This window comes from Oncorhynchus keta, chromosome 8 (genome assembly GCF_023373465.1).
Source record: "Oncorhynchus keta strain PuntledgeMale-10-30-2019 chromosome 8, Oket_V2, whole genome shotgun sequence".
Taxonomy (NCBI): Eukaryota; Metazoa; Chordata; class Actinopteri; order Salmoniformes; family Salmonidae; genus Oncorhynchus; species Oncorhynchus keta.
The window spans coordinates 3,965,940-3,992,458 of NC_068428.1; the positions used below are offsets into that span (position 1 = coordinate 3,965,940).

Genomic DNA, 26,519 nt, shown 5'->3' on the forward strand with positions numbered 1-26,519 from the left:
TCCCCCTCTGTGAGTGAGAGCGGCACAGCATGGCAGCATTTAAAACGAGTAGTTTGTACTCGGCGGGAGTCTCCCGTGGCACGTTTTTACAGTGACCTGAAGCAAAGAGTCCAGTCAGAGAAGATGATGATCATGAGGATGGGAACCGTCCCGCTGCTCCCTGTCCCTGACATGAAACACAGGATATCCTGCCTCAGCTCCTTTTGAGAGAAGCGCATTCTGGTGTCGCACGGAAAACTGTCTCCCTTTTCCCATCGTCACCACCAAACTGTACCCCTCCTTCCCGTGTTGCTCCAGCCAAACATCCACCTTATCACCTCCTTCCTGTCACCTCTACAATTGTCCCCCTTAAACAGTTCCCATTATCCCCTCCTTTGTCTCCTCCCGAAACTGTTCTCCTTATCCTGTGTCGCCCTTGAACTAGCCATTTTAGCTCATTACTTTCCCACTCACCTGCTTATTGTCAATCTACAGACTGTATGCCAGATTGTTGGGTGTCAGTTACAGGAAAGCCCCACACAAACCACGCCATATAATTTTGAAATAACCTGTTTTTTGGCTATTTTAATTTCTCGATTTGGACAAAAATAAAATATATTTTAGAAATGCCAGTTTCCAGTTGCATGTGGTTCTACAAAAAAACATACATTCTGAAAGATATTAATAAATCCATGTTTTGTGTCCATTGAGATGTGCCTGTAGATCTTTGTTTTGGTCGCACTGTCATCTTCTACACGTGGCCGCGTCGCATAGAAACGACTAGTATCTGCGAAGATGCTGGGAAATGTTAGATTTGGGAAGCTAAAATGGCGAGTAACCAACCTCCTTGCTGTTTTTTGTAGAATCACCTGCAACTGGAAACGGCCATTTATAAGAGAATGAAGACCGTTTCCGCCAGGAAATGGTTAGCTGAAAAATCTATGGCGGCGGTTTGTACGGGGCTTTCCTATAATGTCCAGAAAATGGACACCAAAAACCTTGTGGTTATATCACGTTGGCGTAAAATCTGTAGCTACCTCTTGTCCAACCCTGGCACGGTTGGAGACTAATGAAATGCATAGCGTTAGGCAGTGATGGGGTGCTATGGTTCAGGAATAATGAAGCCTGTTTCATTATGAAATAGATTGGCAAAAAGGTTACGTCTGTGCTGATAAATCATGTGAGATTGTTTTGTAGGCTTTGTCCTAATACTATTGAGACCAGATTGGGGTGAAGCTGGATTGCTGTACGTAGCTAGTTATTTTTTTATTTTAACGCAATAGTCCCGCAGCTAGCAGGAGTATCAGACTTTGATCGTGCTGTTTCCTTATTGACAGTCCGTCAGAATCAATGACTCTATGGCCGGAATGGATGTTATTAAGTATCGATATGGGCAGTAATTGAACTGTAATCCATGTCATATGTCAAGACCGTGCTGTACTGTACAATATGTGCAATCACTGTATGCATCTTTACCCAGGGTCAGAGCTTACTCAGTCTCCAATAAAATCACTGACATTCTTCCTAACCGCCAACATCATTCTACACGTCATCCTTACAACGTTGCTAACAACTTTACTAGCTACTTACAACGTAACCACTCCGTATGTCTGGCCCACCAGGTGGCTGCACCATAAAGAACCAGTCGAGCCAGACTGTGGAGTACTGTGCTGAGCTGCTTGGTCTGGAAGAGTCGGACCTGCGAGTCAGCCTCACCTCCAGGGTCATGCTCACCACAGCAGGGGGCGCCAAAGGAACAGTTATCAAGTAAGTCACCATATAATGACTTTTTGAACATTTTTATTATTACATACAGTACCAGTCAAGTTTGGACACGTACTCATTCAAGGGTTTTCCTTTATTTTTTAAAACTAATTTCTACATTGTGGAATAATAGTGCAGACATCAAAACTATGACATGGTCCTCGTGAGAGCCAGTTTCATCATAGTGCTTGATGGTTTTTGCAACTGCACTTCAAGAAACTTTCAAAGTTCTTGAAGTGTTCTGGATTGACTGACCTTAATGTCTTAAAGTAATGATGGACTGTCTTTTTTCTTTGCTTATTTCAGCTGTTCTTTCCATAATATGGACTTGGTCTTTTACCAAATAGGGCTGTCTTCTGTATACCACCCCTACCTTGTCACAACACAACTGATTGTCTCAAACGCATCAAGAAATAAAGTAAAACAAATCCACAAATTAACTTTTAACAATGCACACCTTTTTAATTTAAATTCATTCCAGGTGACTACATCATGAAGCTGGTTGAGAGAATGCCAAGTCTGCAAAGCTGTCATCAAGACAAATGGTGGCTACTTTGAAGATTCTAAAATATATTTTGATATAACACTCTTTTGGTTACCACCCGATTTCATATGTGTTATTTCATAGTTTTGATGTCTTCACTATTATTCTACAATGTAGAAAATTGAAAAGATAAAACCCTGTAATGAGTAGGTGTCCAAACATTTGACTGGTACTGTATAGCGCTATAGCATTTCTGTTTTAAGTCACTTCCTTCTCCTCAACGGCCTTGCATGGAGAGAGGACTGCGGGCGCATCTTAAATGGCACCCTATTCCCTATATGGTGCACTACTTTTGACCAGGACCTGTAGGATGTTTTTTTGGGAAACATGCACTGCCTTTTATGAGAGAACAGGCAAAATAAGGTAGCGCCTGTGTTCTTTAATTGCATGTGACATGTTTGAATTCCTAAACGTTCCGATGTAAGACAGTATGTGTGTCAATATGGTGATTCTAGCCTATATTTCTATTTGTATTGGAAAGCTTGTTTTTGTGCAGATGGTGTCAGGTCCACATGATTAGCACTCATGCTCTGTTAACAAATGCCTTACTGGTCACATGCCAGTTACCATAGGAACCAACAGATGCATGTGTGTGCGCATTTGTATTTGTGTGTGTGCTGCAGTTGTCACTAACAGTAGTGCTGTGCCTCTGAGTAAAAATAGGAACTAGCCACTATTGAATGAATAAGGGCCCTTCCCTAGTCCCTGTATGTGTCCTAAATGGCACACTATTCCCTATATTCTGTAGTGCACTACTTTTGACCAGACCCCTATGAGTCCTAGACAAAAGAAGTGCACTATATAGGGAATAATGAACCATTTGGGATGCATTCCTCATTCTTGATCTATGGCAAGGCCCTGAGTGCATTTAGCTGTGGCCCAGCCTGTCTTATGCCTGACAGTGATTGTTATATGGGCAGCTTGGCGCTCCCTCAGCTCGCCAGCCTGAATGCCAAGCCAGTCGCTATGTGCAATTACCCTTATGTCCTCCCTCACTAATGTTTGTCTCATTTGTGGCGAGAGACACTTTACCACAGTAGTTAAGCTTTAACTGCTGCTTTATACGGGCCTGGCTGCGTCTTTGGGTGAGTCCTACTCTATTCCCTACATAGTGCACTATTTTTGACAAGGGCCCATATTGTTCTGGTGAAAAGAACAATGTGGGGGATCTGTTGCGATTTGGGACACAGCCTCTGAGGGTGTAATATTAAGCAATTTAATTAGTGGTGTGCCGTGGCTTGTTTAATTTCTGTTTAATTAATAGCAGCAATCGCAATGTGTGAGTACAGTTACATTAAGTGACTTATAAAGGGTGGGTAAGGATTTCAACCGGCTCTCTCGGTCTGTGGCTCCACCACTAAGCGGCCTATTTTTATAACTTATGTAAGGGGGAAAGCCGTAACTAAATGTTAGCCTGTTTAGGGACTAGCTTTTAAGGTGTTTATGTGCGAGGCAGAGTGTGAGGGGGATGTTAATCGTGATGACCCCACCACGGTGGATTCACTGGCGGACTCGGCATCTCGTCAAAGCCAGGTGGGGTCAGTCCACTCTCTCAACCTGCCCATATGCGCAGTGCAGTACCATACTCTTAACGGTGATTTATATAAGATGTGTGCCCCTCAACTTCCTGATAACATGCTGCCGGAGATAATTTTGTGGAGATCATTGAGCAAGGTGGATAACCTCGAGCTTTCATAGGGAATACACACATCCCCCGCTACTGTTAGTATTCTGGCATTTCATACCTCTTGGTTTGTAAATGAGAGGCCAGGGCTTAACCCTGGTATTTTAAATGTTTTAGCTGTGGACCGTTAGTTTCTCACTGGCTGGGAGAATATAAATGAAACACGGCTTGTGGTTGTGAGAGGGCGAGCGAGGGCCCAGGTGTACTGAGAGCTTAAGAGGGCAAAGGTGTAAGATGAGGTGGTGTGATGCTGGTATCATAATGGGGAGTTCTTGTCTTGTGGGATGTGTTAAATTGAGATCCACAGGGGGATGAGATAATGGATAAGTCCTGCCCGAAGAGTTTGTGTGTGGGTGTGGGGGTGAAGGTGTATGTGAGGAGAATCTTTAAATCAACTCTCACTTCAAGACATTAGAGGTGTCTTTTGGACATAGCAGTGCTCTAAGTACTTAATGGCTACTTGTACCGCATTATCCTGGTTCTCTTCCACCTGAAAGGACAAACTTTAGAAGGCAAGTGTCACTTGCCACTTAATCACAATGATTCTTTTTGCGTCATGATTCATTTTACATCATCTTGATGTGACAAGTGACACTTTGCATCTTGAAGTCCAATTTACACTTGACATGCAAAACATTGTGGACTAATGAAGAAAAATACCAAAAGATAGTTTTTGAGTGGAGTTTTCCTTTTTTAAGGGCATGACAAAGAAGCGAAGGTGAAGCTTGACGAGAAACTTCAGTCCACGTGGTAGTCATGGTGTACATTTCCCGCTCCGCTGCGTTCATAGCCCTCTCTCTGTCTTCTCGGATTATTCAGCTGAGCACTTGACCGCTGTCCGAGCTCTGGGGACGTCGCAGTACCTTCACAGAGCTCTTTGACGCTTATACTTTCTCTCATTGTCATGGCTCTTTATCACAGCACAATCACTCTTTCCCCAAGATGTCAATAACCCAATTATCCGTTTGGGAAACCAAGCAGACCCTCAGTATTTTTGCAGACCCACGGTGATGAATGCATAAGATTATTTAAACTGACTCTGCCTCTATGAATTGTTAGGCTATTGATTTCACCAGCCGCCATTGCTCGAGTCTCTTGTATGCGTGTCAGTGCTTTTGCGCTATGTTTCTTTGCTGGTGACAAATCCAATTTCCCCTTGTGCGGACTACATGGTAGATTTTTAGAGTAGATATACTTAAATGTACTTTGCATGCAGAAAAGGCAAGTATTCAATTATAACATACAGTATGCTATTTAGCAGCTGCTTTTATCCAAAGCAACTGTCATGCATGCATACGTTTTAGACATGGTTGGTCTTGGGAATCGAACCCGCTATATGCTGGCGTTGCAGAGTACGGCGCTTGCAAAAAACGGAACTACAGAGGACCAGTGCTAGAAGGAGGAATTATGTGCTCTTTCTTTGTCTCTCCCTCCCAGGGTGCCATTGAAAGTGGAGCAGGCAAACAACGCGCGGGATGCCCTGGCCAAGGCTGTGTACAGCCGGCTGTTTGACCACGTGGTCACCAGGGTCAACCAGTGCTTCCCCTTCGACTCCTCCGCCAACTTCATCGGGGTTCTGGATATCGCAGGCTTCGGTCTGTATCCCCTCTATGTGCTATATCTACGTGATATATGATGTAGTAGTAAACGTTATTATCCCTCGGGCGGGAAATGGTTTTGCAGCGTAATTGTCCATAAAAACGACATCAAACAGACATTTCGCCATGGACATTATACACAACATAACACAAACCACACATTGCACACGCATGCTAGAGTTCATTAGTCGGAGACGGTGGTTTACAGCTGAAGTGTCTTTTAATGTCTTTTCATTTCCTCTTCCAGAGTACTTTGAGCACAACAGCTTTGAGCAGTTCTGCATCAACTACTGTAACGAGAAGCTGCAGCAGTTCTTCAACGAACGCATCCTGAAAGAGGTGAGCGCTTCTTCCACCGTGTCTGTAGACCACGATGCCCCCTCTCGACTTAGCTGACATCCCAGCTGTCCGAGAGCTCAATCTCAAGTTGCCTTTCTGTGATTCCTACCATCCTATCTGCCTGGCCTCCTCCTCCACTGTGTTAGAGGGGAATGACCAAGGTCCCTCCCATTGGACCTTCTCCAATGCATCCTGAGAAGGAGAGAGGGTGTGAGAAATCTAGGAAAGATGAACTGAGAACGAGGCCAGATGTTTGCAACAAGCAAAAGGAAACCTTGATTTTTATAAGATTCAGTTCTATTGGTTAGTGAACTTGCTAACGTAATGTATTATTGCTGGATAGCTATAATAGACTAAGCTTCTGCCCTCATAGACTTTATTTGAATACATTTGAGTCTCTGTTCTCTATTCTAATGGAGCAGATCTTATATACACTACTGTTCAAAAGTTTGGGGACACTTGGAAATGTCTTTTTTTTTTTGTCCATTTAAAATAACATCAAATTGGTCAGAAATAGTGTTGACATTGTTAATGTTGTAAGTGACTATAGTAGCTGGAAACGGCTGATTTTACAAATAAAATAATACAAAAAAATACAAAATATCTACATAGGCATAGAGGCCCATTACCAGCAACCATTACCAGCAACCATACCAGAACACACTCCTGTGTTCCAATGGCACGTGTGTTAGCTAATCCAAGTTTATCATTTCAAAAGGCTAATTGATCATTAGAAAACCCTTTTGCAATTATGTTAGCACAGCTGAAAACTGTGGTTCTGGAGCATCAGCATTTGTGGGTTTGATTACAGGCTCAAAATGTCCAGAAACAAAGCACTTCTGAAACTCGTCAGTCTGTTCTTGTTCTGAGAAATGAAGGCTATTCCATGCGAGAAATTGCCAAGAAACTGAAGATTTCACATAACGCTGTGAGGTCGACCAATTTTTTTTAATGATTTTTCAACGCCGATACCGATTTATTGGATGACCAAAAAAAGCAGATGCCTATTTGTTTACAGTTGAAGTCAGAAGTTTACATACACCTTAGCCAAATACATTTTAAACTCAGTATTTCACAATTCCTGACATTTAATCCTAGTAAAAATTCCCTGTATTAGATCAGTTAAGATAACTACTTTATTCTAAGAATGTGAAATGTCACAATAATAGTAGATATTTATTCCAGCTTTTATTTCTTTCATCACATTCCCAGTGGTCAGAACTTTACATACACTCAATTAGTATTTGTTAGCGTTGCCTTTAAATTGTTTAACTTGGGTCAAATGTTTCTGGTAGCCTTCCACAAGCTTCCCACAATAAGTTGGGTGAATTTTGGCCCATTCCTCCTGACAGATCTGGTGTAACTGAGTCAGCTTTGTAGGCCTCCTTGCTCGCACACGCTTTTTCAGTTCTGCCTACAAATTTTCTATGGGGTTGAGGTCCGGGCTTTGTGATGGCCACTCGAATACTTAGACTTTGTTGTCCTTAAGCCATTTTGCCACAACTTTGGAAGTATGCTTGGGGTCGTTGTCCATTTTTGGAAAACCAATTTGCAACCAAGCTTTAACTTCCTGACTGATGTCTTGAGATGTTTCTTCAATATAGCCACAATTGTTCTCCCTTATGATGCCATCTATTTTGAAGTGCACCAGTCCCTCCTGTAGCAAAGCACCCCCACACGATTCTGCCACCCCCGTGCTTCACTGTTGGGATGGTGTTCGGCTTGCAAGCATCCCCCTTTTTTCCCTCCAAACATAAAGATGGTCATTATGGCCAAACAGTTCTATTTTTGTTTCATCAGACCAGAGGACATTTCTCCAAAAAGTCTGATCTTTGTCCCCATGAATGCAGTTGCAAATTTTGTAGTCTGGCTTTATTTATGGCAGTTTTGGAGCAGTTTGAAGGTAGCTTCTTTCTTGCTGAGCAGCGTTTCAGGTTATGCCGACATAATAGGACTTGTTTTACTGTAGAAATAGATAACTTTTGTACCCGTTTCCTCCAGCGTCTTAAACAAGGTCCTTTGCTGCTGTTCTGGAATTGATTTGCACTTTTAATGACATCAAAGTGTACAAAACTAGTCTCTGTATATATATTTGTAATAATTTTCTGAAGACCTTTATTTTAACTTAATATAACACAAATAAAATCAATTTGTCCCATGGTGTTTAGCAAAAACTGTTGGAGAAGAACGTAAAAGTGCAATGTAAAAAAGCTAAAGTTCCTTGCTTAGAGAATGGGAACATATGAAAGCTGGTGATTCCTTTTAACATGAGTCATCAATATTCCCAGGTAAGAATTTTTTTTAGGCTGGCAATACTATAGTGCCTATAATCTCGGGAGTCGATAGGCTTGAAGTCATGAACAGAGCTATGCTTCAAGCATTGCGAAGAGCTGCTGGCAAATGCAGGAAAGCGCTTGTTCGAATGAATGCTTACGAGCCTGCTACTGCTTACCACCGCTCAGTCAGACTGCTCTATCAAATATAAAATCATATACTTAATTCTAATAAATACACAGAAATATGAGCCTTAGTTTGCAGTATTAATGACCTATCAAAAACAAAATGTTTTGTTCTGAAAAATACAGAACCGTACCATATTATATCGAACATGTGGCAACCCTCAGTCTATGTATTGCTGTTTCATGGCACAACCTTCAATGTTACGTCATAATTATGTAGAATTTTGGCAAATGAGTTAGTCTTTGTTAGGAAGAAATGGTCTTCGCACAGTTCATAACGAGCCAGGCGGCCCAAACTGCTGCATATACCCGGACTCTGCTTGTGTTGAACGCAAGAAAAGTGACAATTTCCCTAGTTAATATTGCCTGCTAACATTAATTTCTTAACTAAATATGCAGGTGGTCAGCCTGCCATGCAGTCTCCTTGTGGAATGCAATGTAATCGTCCATACGCCGATTTACCGATTTTGGTAACTTGAAATCGGCCCTAATTAAGCGGCCATGCCGATTTAATATTTTTTTAATTTGAGCCTGTAATCGAACCCACAAATGCTGATGCTCCACATACTAAACTAGTCTAAAGAAGGTCCAGTTTTATTGCTTCATTAATCAGAACAGTTTTCAGCTGTGCTAACATAATTGCAAAAGGTTTTTTTAATGCTCAATTAGCCTTTTGAAATGATATACTTGGATTAGCTAACACAACGTGACATTGGAACACAGGAGTTATGGTTGCTGATAATGGGCCTGTACGCCTATGTAGATATTCCTTAATCTGCCGTTTCCAGCTACAATAGTCATTTATAACATTAACAATGTCGACACTGTATTTATGACCAACTTGTTATTTTAATTGACAAATTGCTTTTCTTTCAAAAACAAAGCCATTTCTAAGTGACCCCAAACTTTTGAACGGTAGTGTAAGTAAACAGACTGAAATTGTTTTCTGAATGTCATTATAAATGACATTACCCATGCTTTTTATTGGAACCGTTCTGTTTTGAATTCTAGGAACAAGAGCTGTATCAGAAGGAGGGTCTCGGAGTAAATGAGGTCCATTATGTCGACAATCAGGACTGCATAGGTTTGTCTCGTCTTCGTATCATTACATGCACATCATTTCATCTGTTTAACCTACATACCGTATCCTCCGCCTAGTTTCCAGCGTTTTCCCCATGTTTTTTTTCTCGGTGTGTCGCCGTTCAATGTTCTTCTGACTGAAGATGTGTTTTGGCCTCCGTTTGCGTGGGAAGGTGGAATAGCTGTTTTCTCTGAGGTTACGCTTTTGAGCACACAACTTGGGGTCAGGGTCAAGAGTAATGTTTCATGGTCAACAGAAATAAAGCAGTTGATGGGAGGTAGATTGATTATGTTGCAGAGCACACCTAAACCCCTCTCTTTGAGATATGTGTGGGGTACGGCAGCAGGATACCAGAGAGTGGAATGGAGGTGACCGGGGTTAACGCTAGATGGAATTGGGTCTGTGTTTAAGAGAATCAGCTGTTGGTTCAAAGCATGCCCTGTAGACTCACTCTCTGAGAACAGACATTTTACTTTTTGTTCCATCAAATATTTTGGCCAGAAACGCCCAACCCTATATCACAATATTTCACTTTTTTTTTTGTAGTTTTATATTTTTTAATAGAACAGGTTATACATTTGCTTTAAGTAGTGCAGGACCTTAGCATGGCAACACATACATTCTAAGTGATTTCAATGAGTCTTTCTCATTACTGGTTGTTTTATACTGTTAAATCAAACTTCAAACAAATGTACTTTTCATAAATGTCTGCATTTCTTGCTCTCATTTTGAGATCATGTCCACAATGCCATAAATGGCTGCATGATATGGGCAAACAATTGAGGACTTATTTTTAAACAAATGTTGCTATTGCGATATGACTTGTGATTTCGATCAATACTTGGGTGAACTGTTGCAATCATGAAAAATATATCTAATTATTATTTTAATTCTAGAGTTATAATATAATAATGGACACTTTGAATAGTGTTTGACATGAAAAAGCCTGGGAGTTATTGTGACCGGTTAGGAAGTGTTGGTCAGCGTTTCTCAGCGGACCCTAATTAGCTACGTTAATGTTTTCTCTAACTTGATCTAGCTAAAATATTCCTGTCTGATTTAGAAGATACTGTTGCATAAACAAAATGCTGACTGGTATCCGGCTGTATTAGCTAGCTATGTTTTCTCAGGAAAAACTCAGTAAATGTATAAGCTAGCTGGCTTACTTGCGATTAGCAGCTAACACGATTTATTTTAGCCACTTATTTTAATTCGATTTTTTTAAAAACCTTTATTTAACTAGGCAAGTCAGTTAAGAACAAATTCTTATTTTCAATGACGGCCTCGGGTCAGTGAGTTAACTGCCTTGTTCAGGGGGCAGAACGACAGATATTTTTACCTTGACAGCTCGGGGATTCAACCTTGCAACCTTTCGGTTACTAGTCCAACACTAGCCACTAGGTTACCTGCCGCCACTTGCGAATAAAAGACAAACTAGCTGTTTACAACACAGTAAGAAACACAAACTAATAGTGTAATTATAGAACCCTTGTGGATTTATATTTAAGATGCCAAGTGGAAAGCGGCATTGTTCGCAACACTTTGTTGCATCTGCTGCATTGACCATGCAGACTGAAGAGTGAAAGACGAGTGGTCTCGCGGTCCAAGCTACAACCGTGCTCCTTGAGTGACTAGTGGCGGGGAAAGAGCGAGGGGGAGACGGACGACTCAAGTAGTGGAGTGACCTATAAAAACGGACCTGTTACACAACACACACACTCTACACACGTACACATGGATTTTGTGTTGATATGTGATAGAGTAGGGGTCTGAGGGCAGACACTTAATGTGTTGTAGATATGTGGTTGTAGATATGTGATAGTAGAGTAGGGGCCTGAGGGCAGACACTTAATGTGTTTTGAAAAGTGTTATGAAATGTAATATCATGTAATATTTGTATCTAACTGCTTTAATGCTGCTGGATCCCAGGAAGACAGCAGCTAATGGGAATCCCTAATAAATACGCCACACTGCCATGTTTATTTTCTCACATTTAGCAAACCAAACATTGAAATACCGCTATAGAAGGTAAAGTAAAAACCCAAACCGGTCTGTGCGTCAATACTGATGTCAAATTTGATTGGTCACATACACATATTTAGCATATGTTATTACGGGTGTAGCGAAATGTTTGTGTTCCCAAGCTCCAACAGTGCAGTAGTATCTAACAGTTCACAACAATACACACACCTAAAAGTAAAAGAATGGAATTAAGAAATGTATAAATATTAGATTGAGCAATGTCAGTGGCATTAACTAAAATACAGTAGAATAGAATACAGTATATACATATGAGATTAAAGCAGTATGTAAACATTAAAGTGACTATTTTTCCATTTATTCACTTGGCCAGTGATCCTAAATGTATGTATGTTATGTATGGTATGTATGGTATGTATCCTCTAAGGTGCAGGGTTGCATAACCGGGTGGAAGCCGGCTAGTCTGATGGCCTTGAGATAGAAGCTGTTTTTCAGTCTCTCGGTCTTAGTTTTGATGCACCTGTACTGACCTCTCCTTCTGGATGATAGCGGGGTTAACAGGCCGTGGCTCGGGTGGTTCTCCTTGATGATATTTTTGTCCATCCTGTGACATCAGGTGCTCTACGTGTCCTGGAGGGCAGGTGGTTACAATTCAAGTTTGATTTGTCACAGGCGCCGAATACAACCGGTATAGACCTTAGCAGGAAATGCTTACTTACAAGCCCTTAACCAACAATGGAGTTCAAGAAAAAGTTCAAATACTTATTAAATTAAGTAAGGAACATTTATTTTATTTTATCTAAAAGTAACAAGAAAACTACATAACAATAACTAGGCTATATACATGGGGTTCCGGTACCGAGTCGATGTGTGGGGGTACAGGTTAGTCAAGGTAATTTGTAAAGTGACAATGCGTGGGTAATAAATAGCGAGTAGCAGTAGTGTAAAACAAACGGGGGGGGTGGGGTCATCAATGTAAATAGTCTGGGTGGCCATTTGATTAATTGTTCAGTAGTCTTATGGCTTGGGGGTAGAAGCTGTTAGAGCCTTTTGGTTCCAGACTCTACTGCTTGCCGTGCGGTAGCAGAGATGAGTCTGATTAGGGTGACTGAAGTCTGACAATTATCCCCTGACACTCAGATTGTCAGTAACGTGTGCACCGAGGAACTTAACTTCCCACCTTCTCCACTGCAGTCCTGTCGATGTGGATAGGGGCGTGCTCCCTCTGCTGTTTCCTGAAGTCCACGATCAGCGCCTTTGTTTATTTGATGTTGAGTGAGAGGTTATTTTCCTGGCACAACTCTCCCAGTCCCCTCACCTCCACCCTGTAGGCTCTCGTCATTGTTGGTAATCAGGCCTACTGCTGTTGTGTCATCTGCAAACTTGATGATTGAGTTGGAGACATGCGTGGCCACGCAGTCAGGGAGTACAGAAGGGGGCTGAGCATGCACCCTTGTGGGGCCCTTGTGTTGAGGATCAGCAAAGTGGAGGTGTTGTTTCCTACCTTCACCACCTGGGGGTGGCCCATCAGGAAATCCAAGACCCAGTTACACAGAGCAGGGTTCAGACCCAGGGCCCCGAGCTTAATGGTGAGCTTGGAGGGTACTATTGGGTTGAATGCTGGGTTGAATGCTGTGTGTTAAAGCGGGCAAAGGTGTTTATCTTGCCCGGAAGCAAGACGTCGGTGTCCACGATGTGGCTGGTTTTCCCCTTGTAGTCCGTGATTGTCTGTGGACCCTGCCACATTCATCTCGTGCCTGAGCCGTTGAATTGCGACTGCACTTTGTCTGTCGTTTAGCCTGTTTGATTGCGTTACTGAGGGAATAACTACACTGTTTGTATTCGGCCATATTCCCAGTTACCTTGCCACGGTTAAATGCGGTGGTTCACGCTTTCAGTTTTGCGCAAATGCTGCCATCTGTCCACTGTTTCTGGTTTGGGTAGGTTTTAATAGTCACAGTGGGTACAGCATTTCCTATACACTTCCTGATGAACTCAGTCACTGAATCTGTGTATTCGTCTAAGGGATGGTCTATTGTGATTCTAATGCCTGTGCTTTTGCAGCATTGCGAAATCCAGAGAATATGCCAATTTGCGCTTTTGTTTGTTTTGTATTTATGTTTTACCTTTTTATTTAACTAGACAAGTCAGTTAAGAACAAATTCATCTTTACAATGAATAGGAACTGGGTTAACTGCGGCAGAACGATAGATTTTTACCTTGTCAGCTCGGGGATTCGATCTAGCAACCTTGCGGTTACTGGCCCAACGCTCTAACAAGTTTTGTAGAGTCACAAGCTTGATTTAATTGCGTGCTACAAATATGGGACCAAATACTAAATGTTGGACTACTTTAATACACATATACAGTAACTGAATTTGTCCCAATGCTTTTGGTCCCCTAAAATGGGGGGGGGGGGGCACTATGTACAAAAGGGTGCTGTAATTTCTAAATGGTTCACCCGGTATGGATGGAAATACCTTCAAATTAAAGCTGACAGTCTGCACTTCATAGTTGTTTGTATAATTTCAAATCCGAAGTGCTGGAGTACAGAGACAAAGCAACAAAACATGCGTCACTGTCCCAATACTTTTGGAGATCTCTGTATCCCTTACACCTTCAGTGCAGTGTTTCCGCTGCAATCATTTTGCTGTGGCGTTGCGCCACGGCAACATCATTACTGCCACAACAAAAATATATGGAACATGAAAGGCGCACTTTCATGTTCTACTTTGAAGATGCTAGAAGAGCACAGACTTTTCCTCTGCAAACAAAATGACAAATGAATAGAGAAATCTGCCAACCCCATAGTAAAATATTATATCTATTGACCTAGTCGGCTTGTTGTGCGTTCTAATGCAAGATAAATATTCCTCAAGGCGCATTCAAGTTGCAAGTGCCATTGGGAGGGAAACATGTATTGTCAATCAAGGCACAACAATTCATAAAGCCGTTTTAACGGCCTTTGTTAAAAAGAGGGGGATCCCAGCTTTGTGTTTATTATGGATCCCCATTAGCTACTGCGAAGGCAGCAGTTACTCTTCCTGGGGTCCAGCAAACATTTAAGGCAGTAATATGCATTATGATACAATTTTTAAACATTAAAATACATTTTACATCAAATTTCACAGTACATTAAGTGTGTGCCCTCCAGCTACTGCTCTACTAACCACAACACACAATTCAGGCGTGTGTGTGACTCAGTTCCTCACTGTTCCGTAAGGTGTAATGTGATTTGACTGCTTATGTGAGTTACTTGATGTGGAATAGAGTTAAATGTAGTACGGTGCGCCTCCCATAGTCTGTTTTGGACTTGGGGACTGTGAAGAGACCTCTGGTGGCATGTCTTGTGGGTTATGAATGGGTGTCCGAGCTGTGTGCTAGTAGGGCTGGGCGGTATACCGTATTTTACAATATACCGGTATTGATGCTTGGACCAGTTTTGGTTTCTTTACATTCTGTAACGGTATTTGAATGTTTGATTTGTTAAACGTGACATGCCGTGTTTCTCTCTCTCCATGCCGCTGTCCTTACAGACCTAGCCCGGAGTGCTTTTGTTCCTTGAAAACGAGACACTTGCGTTCAGTGTGCATGGTCAATGCAGCACATACAATGCTCATAGGAGGTGGACATTATATTTTAGGTTGTGGCAGCATCGTTTTATTTACATTTTGTAGTAGAATGTCCCTTTTTTTAAAAGTCACCAGAAATGATCTTCAGTCCTTCTACATTATTCAGTGGCCCTGGGCATGGCCGGACTACCGCATTTGGTAATCCAGCCCTGGGCTATACAAAGACTAAACCCATAAGGAAATACAGGAAGCAACAGTATAGCTCAAACTGAAATATGATTGGATATAGTCATTTTGGGATACCTTGACCTTTTGACCTCTGTCTGTTTACAGACCTTGTGGAGGCCAAGCTGGTGGGCATCTTGGACATCCTGGATGAAGAAAATCGTCTACCTCAGCCAAGCGACCAGCACTTTGCAGAGACCGTACACAACAAGCACAAGAACCACTTCCGACTAACCGTGAGCTTTAACTTTAATCAGGATTCTTGTCCTTTCTGTCTGTTATAGGCTGTGTGTGTGTGAATTTTAGCATTTGTAAAGTAATTTGTTTCTTTTAAGCCATTTGAAAGGTCATGCTTCAGTGGTTGTATTTGTTTCACTTATTTAAAATGGATGGTGTGTGATGCTTCCCTCAGGTGCCCAGGAAATCCAAGCTGCAAGTCCACAGGAACGTGAGGGATGACGAGGGATTCATTGTCAGACACTTTGCAGGAGCGGTGTGCTATGAGACAGTATGTTCAAGTTCACACACAATGACTCAGCATGATGTCTGAAGGCAAAAAAAAACATTACACCTTTTTTTATGATTTTTATCATGTATATTTATGTTATCCACCATATCCTTGTGGTAGGTCTATACTGCAGCATCACCCACCAAACATTCTCCCTCTTTGAAACCTGCACAAAACCCAGCAGGTGGAACTCAAAGCATGTTTATTTTTGATTTAAGTGCCCCACTTATCTTCCCAACCAGAGTAGCCTTTTTCTGAACGGGGTACTTCTGCATCTTCAAGGTTGTACATTTTCTCTGAATTGCAGACCAAGTTTGTGGAGAAGAACAATGATGCGCTGCACATGTCCCTGGAGTGCCTGGTGAGTGAGTCTAAAGACCGGTTCATCCGGGATCTCTTTGAGAACTCCAACAACGCCAAGGACTCTAAACAGAAGGCAGGCAAACTCAGCTTCATCAGCGTCGGCAACAAATTCAAGGTGAGGACGAATGTTAGGACCACGCTTTTTAGGACCACGCTTTTTAGGACCACGCTTTTTAGGACCACGCTTTTTAGGACCACGCTTTTTAGGACCACACTTTATTCTTATGCTGCTTAACATGGTAGGTATCCCAAATGGCACCTTATGTTAGGACCACGCTTTTTAGGACCACGCTTTTTAGGACCACGCTTTTTAGGACCACGCTTTATTCTTACCACACTTTATTCTTACCACACTTTATTCTTACCACACTTTATTCTTATGCTGCTTAACATGGTAGGTATCCCAAATGGCACCTTATTCCCTATATAGTGCACTACTTTTGACCAGGGCCCATAGGGCTCTGGTCAAAAGCAATGCACCATATAGGGAATAGGGTGCTATTTGGGATGCACCCACCGTTGTCTGTTCATGTATGTTAATCCTGTGTTTTTATAGGCAAAACAGTAGCATCAAGGCTACATGTTTACTTTATGGTCATAACAGTCATGTTCTTCCTTACTCTATGCTAAATGATATTGATCCTGTGAGAAGTGTTATTATATTAATAATTATTAAGTGAAATCCGAGGGAAATATTTTGTCATGTTAATAGACATTTCTTGTTAGCTGTCACGGAACTGCACTGCACCTAGACAGTGGAGAGAAGAAAGGTTAAGAGCACAAAGAGCGTAACAAAAAGTTATTGCAATTTTAGAGGGCTTGAACAGGATTCTCGGTTGCATAATGTGTTTTGAAGGTGTTGTCTGATTTGAATCTACCTTTCGTTTAGTTTCCACAGAGTTCGTGTTCTCTCTCTCTCCTGTTACCTGTGGTGTTCATCCTAATGCCTCTCCCTCCCACGGTTCCTCCTCCTTCTGTATCTCCATCCTTTGCCTATCCCCCCATCATAGCTGTGATTTAAAGTTGTGTATTGAGAGGGAGAAATACAGACAGGAAAAGCAGAAACGTAGGGGGGGGTAAAAATCAATCGTGAAGACTCGTAGAAACAGCCAGGGAAATAAGGTAACTCGTCTTGTGCTGTTGTGTGTGACGAATCCCACAATGCATCAGTGAATAATGCAGTGAACGCCCTGCTGTTCTCCAGCTAACCGCTTCCAGCCACCCCCTGTCCCCTCCCTCCCCAGTCTAGTCTCTGTGCTGCCTCCCTCCACAATTTGTCCCCTGCAACACAACATGCATACTTTGGGTTTGAATCTGAATTCAGCCCACGGCAAACACTTGCTAATGATATCTGGATGTTGGCAGCTTTCAATTCCAATTAATCGGAAAGTTATTCATATCAGTATCGCCGGTGTAGTGTCAATATTTTTGCAAATGCGAGATCCATAGCTTGTAGGATCAGATCAGTCTTTACTGACAGGATCAATGACCATCGATCCAATTACGAAGCCTCATTGAAATTCTGACAAGTACAAGACTTATGTGCATTCCAGTTGGCAGTTGCTCCCAATATGACTGCCTGCCAAGCAGCTACTGTAAATATGTAGCTACTGTAAATAGTATGCCGCTACTGTAAATAAGGCAGCTACTTTAGAAATGGTGATATAGATCAGTCTTTGAGCTTGACTAAGGCCTGATCACTGACGCAGTTTAGTACCTGTCAAGGTGAGATCGAAAGCGTTAGCAGCTGATTATATGGGTGGGTGTATGACTATTAATGTCCCACTGGTGGTCCCTAGAGCAATCATTCTGTTAAACACAGCTCTTTGCAGGCTAGGGTTGCAAAATTCCCAGGTTTTCCAGAAATACTGGTTGGATAATTCCTGAAACCCAGGAATTCATTTTAACTGGGATTTCTGAGAAACCTGGACCAGTTGGGAAAGTTACAGGGGATTTGCAACAAGAGCTCTAGAACATTGACCGAGAGGGGCCAGCAAGCGGTTGTCTGTGTCTCTGTCTGCCATCCCACAATGCTTTCCTCCGTCTGTCTGTTCCTGTGGTCCTACCGGGGTTGTATTTAGATCCGTTTGCATGAATTACATTAAAACAGAATCTCTTGTTTTAGTTTCAATGCGCTTCAACAATAAAACGTGTGGTTTCACGGCTGTACTGTTGCTTATTAAGTAGCTGTTGATTCTGAGTTTTGGGCAGGTGAGCTGGAGGCAGAGAGCGAGCGTGCTTAGTAAGCATGTGTTCATGTCGTCTTAGACTAGACAGGCCTGTCGGTGTCACTAAACAAAGGTTCTCTTTTTTTTCTTCTTTTTTTTACCTCTACAGACCCAGCTGAACATTCTACTGGAGAAGCTTCGTAGCACGGTTAGTATTTACTACAGTGCTCAACGATTTACTGCTTCACCCCACTCACAGGGCATCTAACTTGAGCTGAGATCAGGTCTCCTATAATATAACTTTATCGATCTCCCAGGGAAATGTTTTCTTTTGTAAGTGTCTGATGCCTAAGCTGATGTCCAACCAATCTGGATCACCAAAGAAGTGTGCTGTGGCCATCTTCAGTGTGGCTGCTGTCAGGGCTTAACAGCATGAAATTGCATATAGAAACACTTCAATTGAATAGGGTCTTTATGATTCTCTCTATCTCACCCCCACCAGGGCTCCAGTTTCATCCGCTGTATCAAGCCCAATCTGAAGATGGTTAGCCACCAGTTTGAAGGGGCCCAGATCCTCTCCCAGCTGCAGTGCTCAGGTCGGTGTGTTTTTTCTTATGGGCCCTGGTCAAAAGTAGTGCACTATAAAGAGAATAGGGTGCCATTTAACACACACTCCACATTGGTGTTGGATGACGATGAGTTTCCCTAACGCACTGTAAAGCGTTAATTATTCATTTGTATATATTTAACTTGCGTACAACTACACTGGGAGACCTGACTACAGATGTGGATTTTGAATCTGCCCGAAAGCAATCAAATGCAAAATGACCTGTATAGCATCTACGTTTCTGCTTGTTCATCACAAGTTCCTACCAGTGACCTGATCCTTCTGTAGCTCAGTTGGTAGAGCATGGCGCTTGTAACGCCAGGGTAGTGGGTTCGATTCCCGGGACCACCCATACGTAGAATGTATGCACACATGACTGTAAGTCGCTTTGGATAAAAGCGTCTGCTAAATGGCATATATATAACTTAACAGTGCCCAGTTCCACAGCAATCCTCTTTGACCTAGATGGTTTTATGTGGGGGGGGGGGTGGCAACAGCCAAGAGCTGTTCTACTTTAGTGTTTTCTGAACTTTCCTCTTTCTTGGACCTTTTAAACTAAAGGCTGCTAGGCAAATGAAATGTCCCATTCTCCTGGTAAATCTGCATATTGCATTTGACATCCTTTTCTTCTGTGTCCTTGGAGATGCCAGATTATATATATATATATATATATTTTTAATCTACACGAACTCATTAGTGATCTTACAGATAAAGGGTGAGACTCTGCGCCAGTTCTCTTGAGTTTAAGTACAAATGGTAGTGCATTAACTATATTGAGTGGGTGATGGACTCCGCAAACGTTAGCTTGATACATTGGAAGAATGAGTCAGAAATGTGTGTTGAAGTTTACCTCTGACTGAACAGGAGAAGATTGAAGCTTTAACTATGGTTTTACAATACATTTAAATGGCGTGTCACGCCTCAACATCTGATGCAACATTTGATTCTTTAAGGTTATTTGATGCATCGTTCGGGGGGGAAAAATCCCCCCTTCGACAATGAAGATGCCATTAGTTACAAGTGCCAAGATGTTGTGTTCTCTCTTTGGCCTGGAGTGACCCCTATGTATGTCTGTGTAGGAATGGTGTCTGTGCTAGATCTCATGCAGGGAGGCTTCCCCTCCAGAGCGCCATTCCATGAGCTCTACAACATGTACAAGCAGTACATGCCTGCCAAGCTGACTCGCCTGGACCCAAGACTCTTCTGCAAGGTCAGTGCCTCATGGCACACACACACACACACACACACACACACTGGCCCTGCTCTGGGCTCCTCTACAAACACAGTTTGGACATGTTGATATGACATGTATTGACGTCTTCTATTTGCGCTTCAGGCCTTATTCAAAGCGCTGGGTCTGAACGAGAACGACTACAAGTTTGGGCTGACCAGAGTGTTCTTCAGACCTGGGAAGGTGAGAACTCCACGGTCTGTCTCTGCTGTTGTCATTGCGCTGGTTCTCATCATTACGATGTTCCTCTGACTGAATACACTTCAAAGGAATCCGCATTACTCATTTGACTGTGAGGGGAAAGGGATTTTGATAATAAGCCACTGTGGGTATTAATTTCTGCACCAGATGAATTGGTCAGTGATGTTAAATGTGTGGTTTGGCATTTCACATTGAAGCTCTGTAGTTTGGTGCTTATGAGTAAATAAATATGTTATCCTCTATTGACCCTGACCAGACAGAAACTGCTGTTATGGCTTTGAATTAATATATCCACCCGCTATTGTCATCTCCACTGAGCAGGGAACATCCGCATACTGATGGCTGTTTTAGAGGGGAAAGTACCTTTGACTGCTCTGTTCTCTCTCCCCACCCGTGTCTGCCTCCTCTCTCTCCCCACCCGTGTCTGCCTCCTCTCTCTCCCCACCCGTGTCTGCCTCCTCTCTCTCCCCACCCGTGTCTGCCTCCTCTCTCTCTCCCCACCCGTGTCTGCCTCCTCTCTCTCCCCACCCGTGTCTGCCTCCTCTCTCTCTCCCCACCCGTGTCTGCCTCCTCTCTCTCTCCCCACCCGTGTCTGCCTCCTCTCTCTCTCCCCACCCGTGTCTGCCTCCTCTCTCTCTCCCCACCCGTGTCTGCCTCCTCTCTCTCTCCCCACCCGTGTCTGCCTCCTCTCTCTCTCCCCACCCGTGTCTGCCTCCTCTCTCTCTCTCTCTCTCTCTCTCTCTCTCCCCACCTGTCCTCACCTCAGTTTAAGGAGTTTGATCAGATCATGAAGTCTGACCCTGACCACCTGGCAGAGCTGGTCAAGAAGGTCAACCAGTGGCTCATCTGCAGCCGCTGGAAGAAGGTCCAGTGGTGTTCCCTCTCTGTCATCAAATGTGAGTAACATCCTGCTACCTACCACATCACCATTATACACCAGGGCCTGTATTCTCAAAGTGTAAGAGTGCTGATCTAGGGACAGTTTTCCCAATTAAGTCATAATGAATGAAATTATATGGACAGGGGGGACCTGATCATAGATCAGCTCGCCTATGCTGATATGTTTTGTGAACACGTGTTTTAGGAGACAAATGGTTTAAAGTGATTTGCACCAGTTGCTCCGACCCAATTCTGACCATAAAACGCCAACTGGCTCTGGCCATCTGTTTTGTGTGGCGATGTCCTCTGATATAATCAGTCCGCCTCATAAAACTCTCAAATCAGTCACTTTAAACCTCTTCATCCTGGACCAAGATATTGCTTTTTCCTCCATTACTCTAACGTGCTGTGGGGACGTGTTGGCAGACCGTTCACCTCAGTCCTTCAGATATGATCTATTACCTGCCCAGACAGTATACACTGGGTGTACAGAACATGAGGAACCCCTGCTCTTTCCGTGACATGGACTGACCGCGTAGATGACGGGGAGGAGACCGGTTAAAGAAGGATTTTTACGCCTTGAGACATGGATTGTGTATGTGTGTCATTCAGAGGGTGAATGGGAAAGAAAAAATATTTAAGTGCCTTACAACTGTGAAGTAGGTGCCAGGCGCACTGATATGAGTGTGTCAAGAACTGCACCGCTGCTGGCTTTTTCAAGCTCAACAGTTTTCCCGTGTGTCAAGGATGGTCCACCAACATCCAACTTGACAAAACTCTGGGAGTCATTGGAGTCAACATGGCCCAACATCCCCGTGGAAAGCTTTCGACACCTTGTAGAGTCCATGCCCTGACGAATTGAGTCTTCTGAGTGCAAAAGGTGGATGGTACTCAATATTACACTCCTTGTTTGTGTCCCAAATGGCACCCTATCCCCTAGGTAGGGCTCTGGTCAAAAGTAGTGCACTAATGAGGGAATAGGGTGACATTTGGAACATGCACTCCGTCGCACATAGTCTTTGACCCATTGGATTTACCTCTCACGGAGGCAACATTTCCATAAAGTCTGCTGTTTCTGTGTGAATTACCACTGGAGTGTACTGTGCAGCGTGTCCCCTATATTCATTTAGCAGCGGCGCGCCACATGTCTGGGCTCTCGTTGTCATTCTCTTTCTCTCCTCTCTTTCTCACGCTCCATGTCTCCCACAGTGAGGAATAAGATGATGTACCGCGCCAGTGCCTGCATCAAGATGCAGAAGACGGTGCGCATGTGGCTGTGCAGGAGGAAGCACAAGCCCCGGTGGGTATCCTCTAATACCCCTCTCTTCCTCATTATACTGCACTTTCACAGCTCAGGGGTGCCAGGCTGCTTAGCACATGATGCATGCATCTCCACGGAGACAGTCTTATCTGTACCAGCTGGTGCCACAGGACTGTCTTATTACGTTTGTAAAGCTCCAGGAGATCTGTACTGATTACCACAGAGCCCGGTTGCATGAAACACCTTCAGTTACTTCTCCCTTCCCTTTAATTGTCCTTAACTTTAAGTCAGTTGCACCAAACGTTTTAAGGTGAAGTTCACCCCCCCTTAAATTAAGTGGAAGTTAATTGTCCCTTAACGGCTTCATTCAGTATGGATATCAATGTACACAGGGGAGGGGAATGTTGCTTTCATCTCTTCTGGTTCCCAAGGGGAAAACATCAACCAGCTAGCTACTTAGCTAAACAGTGGAAGGTGCACAGTCCATGGCTACAAAGCTAACTGGCTCGTTAGGTATAGGTACTCTGTAAGCTAGCTTGACGTACTAGAAAGCCATATAAAAAGTAACAAGAAACATGGTTTATTATCCTCTGAAGCAATTTGGTTGTCCTGTCTTGATTGTAGATCTCTTTGACGAGACGTTTAGTGAGTGACTCAGGTCGTGTCCATGTAGCCAGATACTCTTTCTGCCAAACATGCCTTCAAACTACCGTAAAACCCCTTAAGTATGCCCCTACCTAAGGAGATATTTGATATTTAAACAATTCCCTTAGGTAGGGGAACATTATTCCTTAAGGTAAACCCTAAAGGTGTTTTTTACAACCGGGCCCAGAGCTTCTAGGCCAGTGTGATAGGTTACTATGCGTTTTTTGTAATTATTTGAAAACCAAATGTCTTCGACTAACTGTGTGCGTATGGTACAGGATCGATGGGCTGGTGAAGGTTCGTAACCTGAAGAACAGGATGGATAAGTTCAACAAGGTTATCGCCGGCCTGAAGGAGGGGAAGCAGGAGATGAGCAAGCAGATCCAAGAGCTGGATGCCTCCATCAATGCAACCATGGTCAAAATCAAGGTCTGTGAGATGATACCCCCCCTAGCCTTGTAACCTCACTGAGTTCTATGAAACCTCTCCTTTCTGCTTTTTAAGTCAAACTTCTACATAACCCCTTTCTCCTCTTGTCTATGAATCCAAAATCAGAAGTCTATTTTGTCAATTTTGTTGAAACTCTCTATTTCGAAATAAATTATTTCTCCACGTTTCGACGGCCCTGGTCGAAAGTAGTCCACTATACATGAAAAGGGGTGCGGTTTGGGATGCAGGCATAGCGCTTATATAACACATTCATCCCAGTGTGGAATATTTAACACATGGTGGATAGTTGGAGGGAAGCTCTACCTGTTAATAATAGGCTTCAGCCAGCCAGATGGTGTGCAATTATGGCAGGCTCAGTGTACAGACTATGAATTTTTGGGGAACCTCTTGGGAACCTCAAGACTTTTAAATGAGGGCAGCTTTGACTGCTGTAAATCACTCCCCTGTTCATTTTCTCTCATTTTGTGAGTAGCATGATACAGGGTTTGTTATTTATTCACAGGATCTGATGGTTTTTTTTGGCAGCTATACTGTATATTTGAATCAGGCCTTTTCTCTCTCTACCCATTGGCATCGTGGCTTTTTTTTAAGATGGGAGGTATTTTTCATCAGAGCCAAGGCTGGATTTAATAGGATGCCTCAGTCCATGGGCTATGATCTGCATTTTGAGAAGAAATGCATCTTGTCTGAGAGCCGTGTATATGAGCTTTTCATTTTTAAGGTTCTGTTAATGATCAAATTGTATTAGTCACATGCTCTGAATACAACCGGTGTAGACCTTAGTGAAATGCTTACTTATGAGCCCTTAGCCAACAATGCTGTACAAATCAAATCTTCGAAAGCCAAGTTGACAAACAGATTACCGACCATTTCGAATCCCACCGTACCTTCTCCACTATGCAATCTGGTTTCCGAGCACCTCAGCCACGCTCGAGGTCCTAAACGATAAAAGACAGTACTGTGCAGCAGTCTTCATCGACCTGGCAAAGGCTTTCGACTCAATCACCGCATTCTTATCGGCAGACTCAAGTCTTAGCTTCTAAATGACTCCCTCGCCTGGTTCACCAACTACTTCTCAGAGTTCAGTGTGTCAAATTGGCGGGTCTGTTGTCTAGACCTCTGGCAGTCTCTATGGGGGTGTCACAGGGTTCAATTCTCAGGCCAACTCTTTTCTCTGTATATACAGTGGGGGGGAGTATTTGATCCCCTGCTGATTTTGTACGTTTGCCCACTGACAGAAATGATCGGTCTAATTTTAATGGTAGGTTTATTTGAACAGTGAGAGACAGACTAACAACAAAAAAATCAAGAAGAAAGTAATGTCAAATGTTATAAATCGATATGCATTTTAATGAGGGAAATATGTTTTGCAGAGGGGTCAAGTACTTGACTTAGTACTTGGTGGCAAAACCCTTGTTGGCAATCACAGAGGTCAGATGTTTCTTATAGTTGGCCACCAGGTTTGCACAAATCTCAGAAGGGATTTTGTCCCACTCCTCTTTGCAGATCTTCTCCAAGTCATTATGGTTTCGAGGCTGACGTTTGGCAACTCGAAACTTCAGCTCCCTCCACAGATTGGCTAGGCCACTCCAGGACCTTAATGTGCTTCTTCTTGAGTCACACCTTTGTTGCCTTGGCCGTGTGTTTTGGGTCATTGTCATGCTGGAATACTCATCCACGACCCATTTTCAACGCCCTAGCTGAGGGAAGGAGGTTCTCACCCAAGATTTGACGGTACATGGCCCTGTCCATCGTCCCTTTAAGAGTGTGCTCCTAATCTCAGCTCGTTACCTGTATAAAAGACACCAGGGAGCCAGAGATCTTTCTGATTGAGAGGGGGTCAAATACTTATTTCCCTCATTAAAATGCAATTCAATTTATAACATTTTCGACATGCGTTTTTCAGGATTTTTTGTTCTGTCTCTCACTGTTCAAATAAACCTTAATTATAGACCGATCATTTCTTTCTCAGTGGGCAAACGTACAAAATCAGCAGGGGATCAAATACTTTTTTCCCTCACTGTATATCAATGATGTTGCTCTTTCTGCCAGTGATTCGCTAATCCACCTCTAGGCAGACGACACCATTCTGTATACATCTGGCCCTTTGGACACTGTGCTAACAAACCTCCAAACAAGCTTCAATGCAATACAACACTCCTTCCGTGGCCTCCAACTGCTTTTAAATGCTAGTAAAACTAAGTGCATGCTCTTCAACCGATTGCTGCCCGCACACTCCCACCCGACTAGCATCACTACTCTGGACGGTTCTGACTTAGAATATTTGGACAACTACAAATACCTAGGTGTCTGGTTAGACTCTAAACTCCTCTTCCAGACTCACATTAAGCATCTCCAATCCAAAACTAAATCGAGAATCGGCTTCCTATTTCGCAACAAGGCCTCCTTCACTCAAGCTGCCAAAAATACCCTCGTAAAACTGACTATCCTACCGATCCTTGACTTCAGTGATGTCATTTACAAAATGGCCTCCAACACTACTCAGACTGCATCCAATTTGCTATCACAGTGCCATCTGTTTCGTCACCAAAGCCCCATACACTACCCACCAATGTGACCGGTATGCTCTCGTTGGCTGGTCCTTGCTACACCCTTGCCCACTGGCTCCAGGTCATCTAAAAGTCTTATCTCAACTCACCGGTCACCATAGCAACATCCACCCGTAGAACGCGCTCAAGCAGGTATATTTCACTGGTCATCCCCAAAGCCAACACTTCCTTTGGTTGCCTTTCCTTCCATTGCCTTTCCTTCCAGTTCTCTGCTTCCAATGACTGGAACGAATTGCAAACATCACTGATCCTGGAGACTTATATCTCCCCCTCTAACTTTAAGCGTCAGCTGTCAGCAGCTTACTGATCACTGTACCTGTACACAGCCTATCTGTAAATAGCACACCCAACTACCTCATCCCCATATTTTTACTTATCCTCTTGCTCTTTTGCACCTCAGTATCTCTACTT

General features: G+C 43.1%; 1 protein-coding gene across 6 annotated transcripts in view; it reads left to right on the forward strand.

The window, feature by feature from the left end:
* myo6a (myosin VIa) overlaps positions 1-26,519 on the forward strand; it is a 95,272-nt gene that overhangs the window by 46,942 nt on the left and 21,811 nt on the right. For all 6 annotated transcript variants that reach the window (XM_052523389.1, XM_052523390.1, XM_052523391.1 and 3 more), the window contains exons 12-25: positions 1,602-1,746; positions 5,409-5,566; positions 5,817-5,908; positions 9,379-9,451; positions 15,334-15,461; positions 15,638-15,733; positions 16,041-16,211; positions 18,434-18,472; positions 18,767-18,860; positions 19,951-20,081; positions 20,208-20,285; positions 21,070-21,199; positions 22,392-22,482; positions 23,367-23,517. In XM_052523389.1, the coding sequence (XP_052379349.1) occupies positions 1,602-1,746; positions 5,409-5,566; positions 5,817-5,908; positions 9,379-9,451; positions 15,334-15,461; positions 15,638-15,733; positions 16,041-16,211; positions 18,434-18,472; positions 18,767-18,860; positions 19,951-20,081; positions 20,208-20,285; positions 21,070-21,199; positions 22,392-22,482; positions 23,367-23,517 (1,577 nt within the window). The remainder of the gene's footprint in view (positions 1-1,601; positions 1,747-5,408; positions 5,567-5,816; positions 5,909-9,378; positions 9,452-15,333; positions 15,462-15,637; positions 15,734-16,040; positions 16,212-18,433; positions 18,473-18,766; positions 18,861-19,950; positions 20,082-20,207; positions 20,286-21,069; positions 21,200-22,391; positions 22,483-23,366; positions 23,518-26,519) is intronic.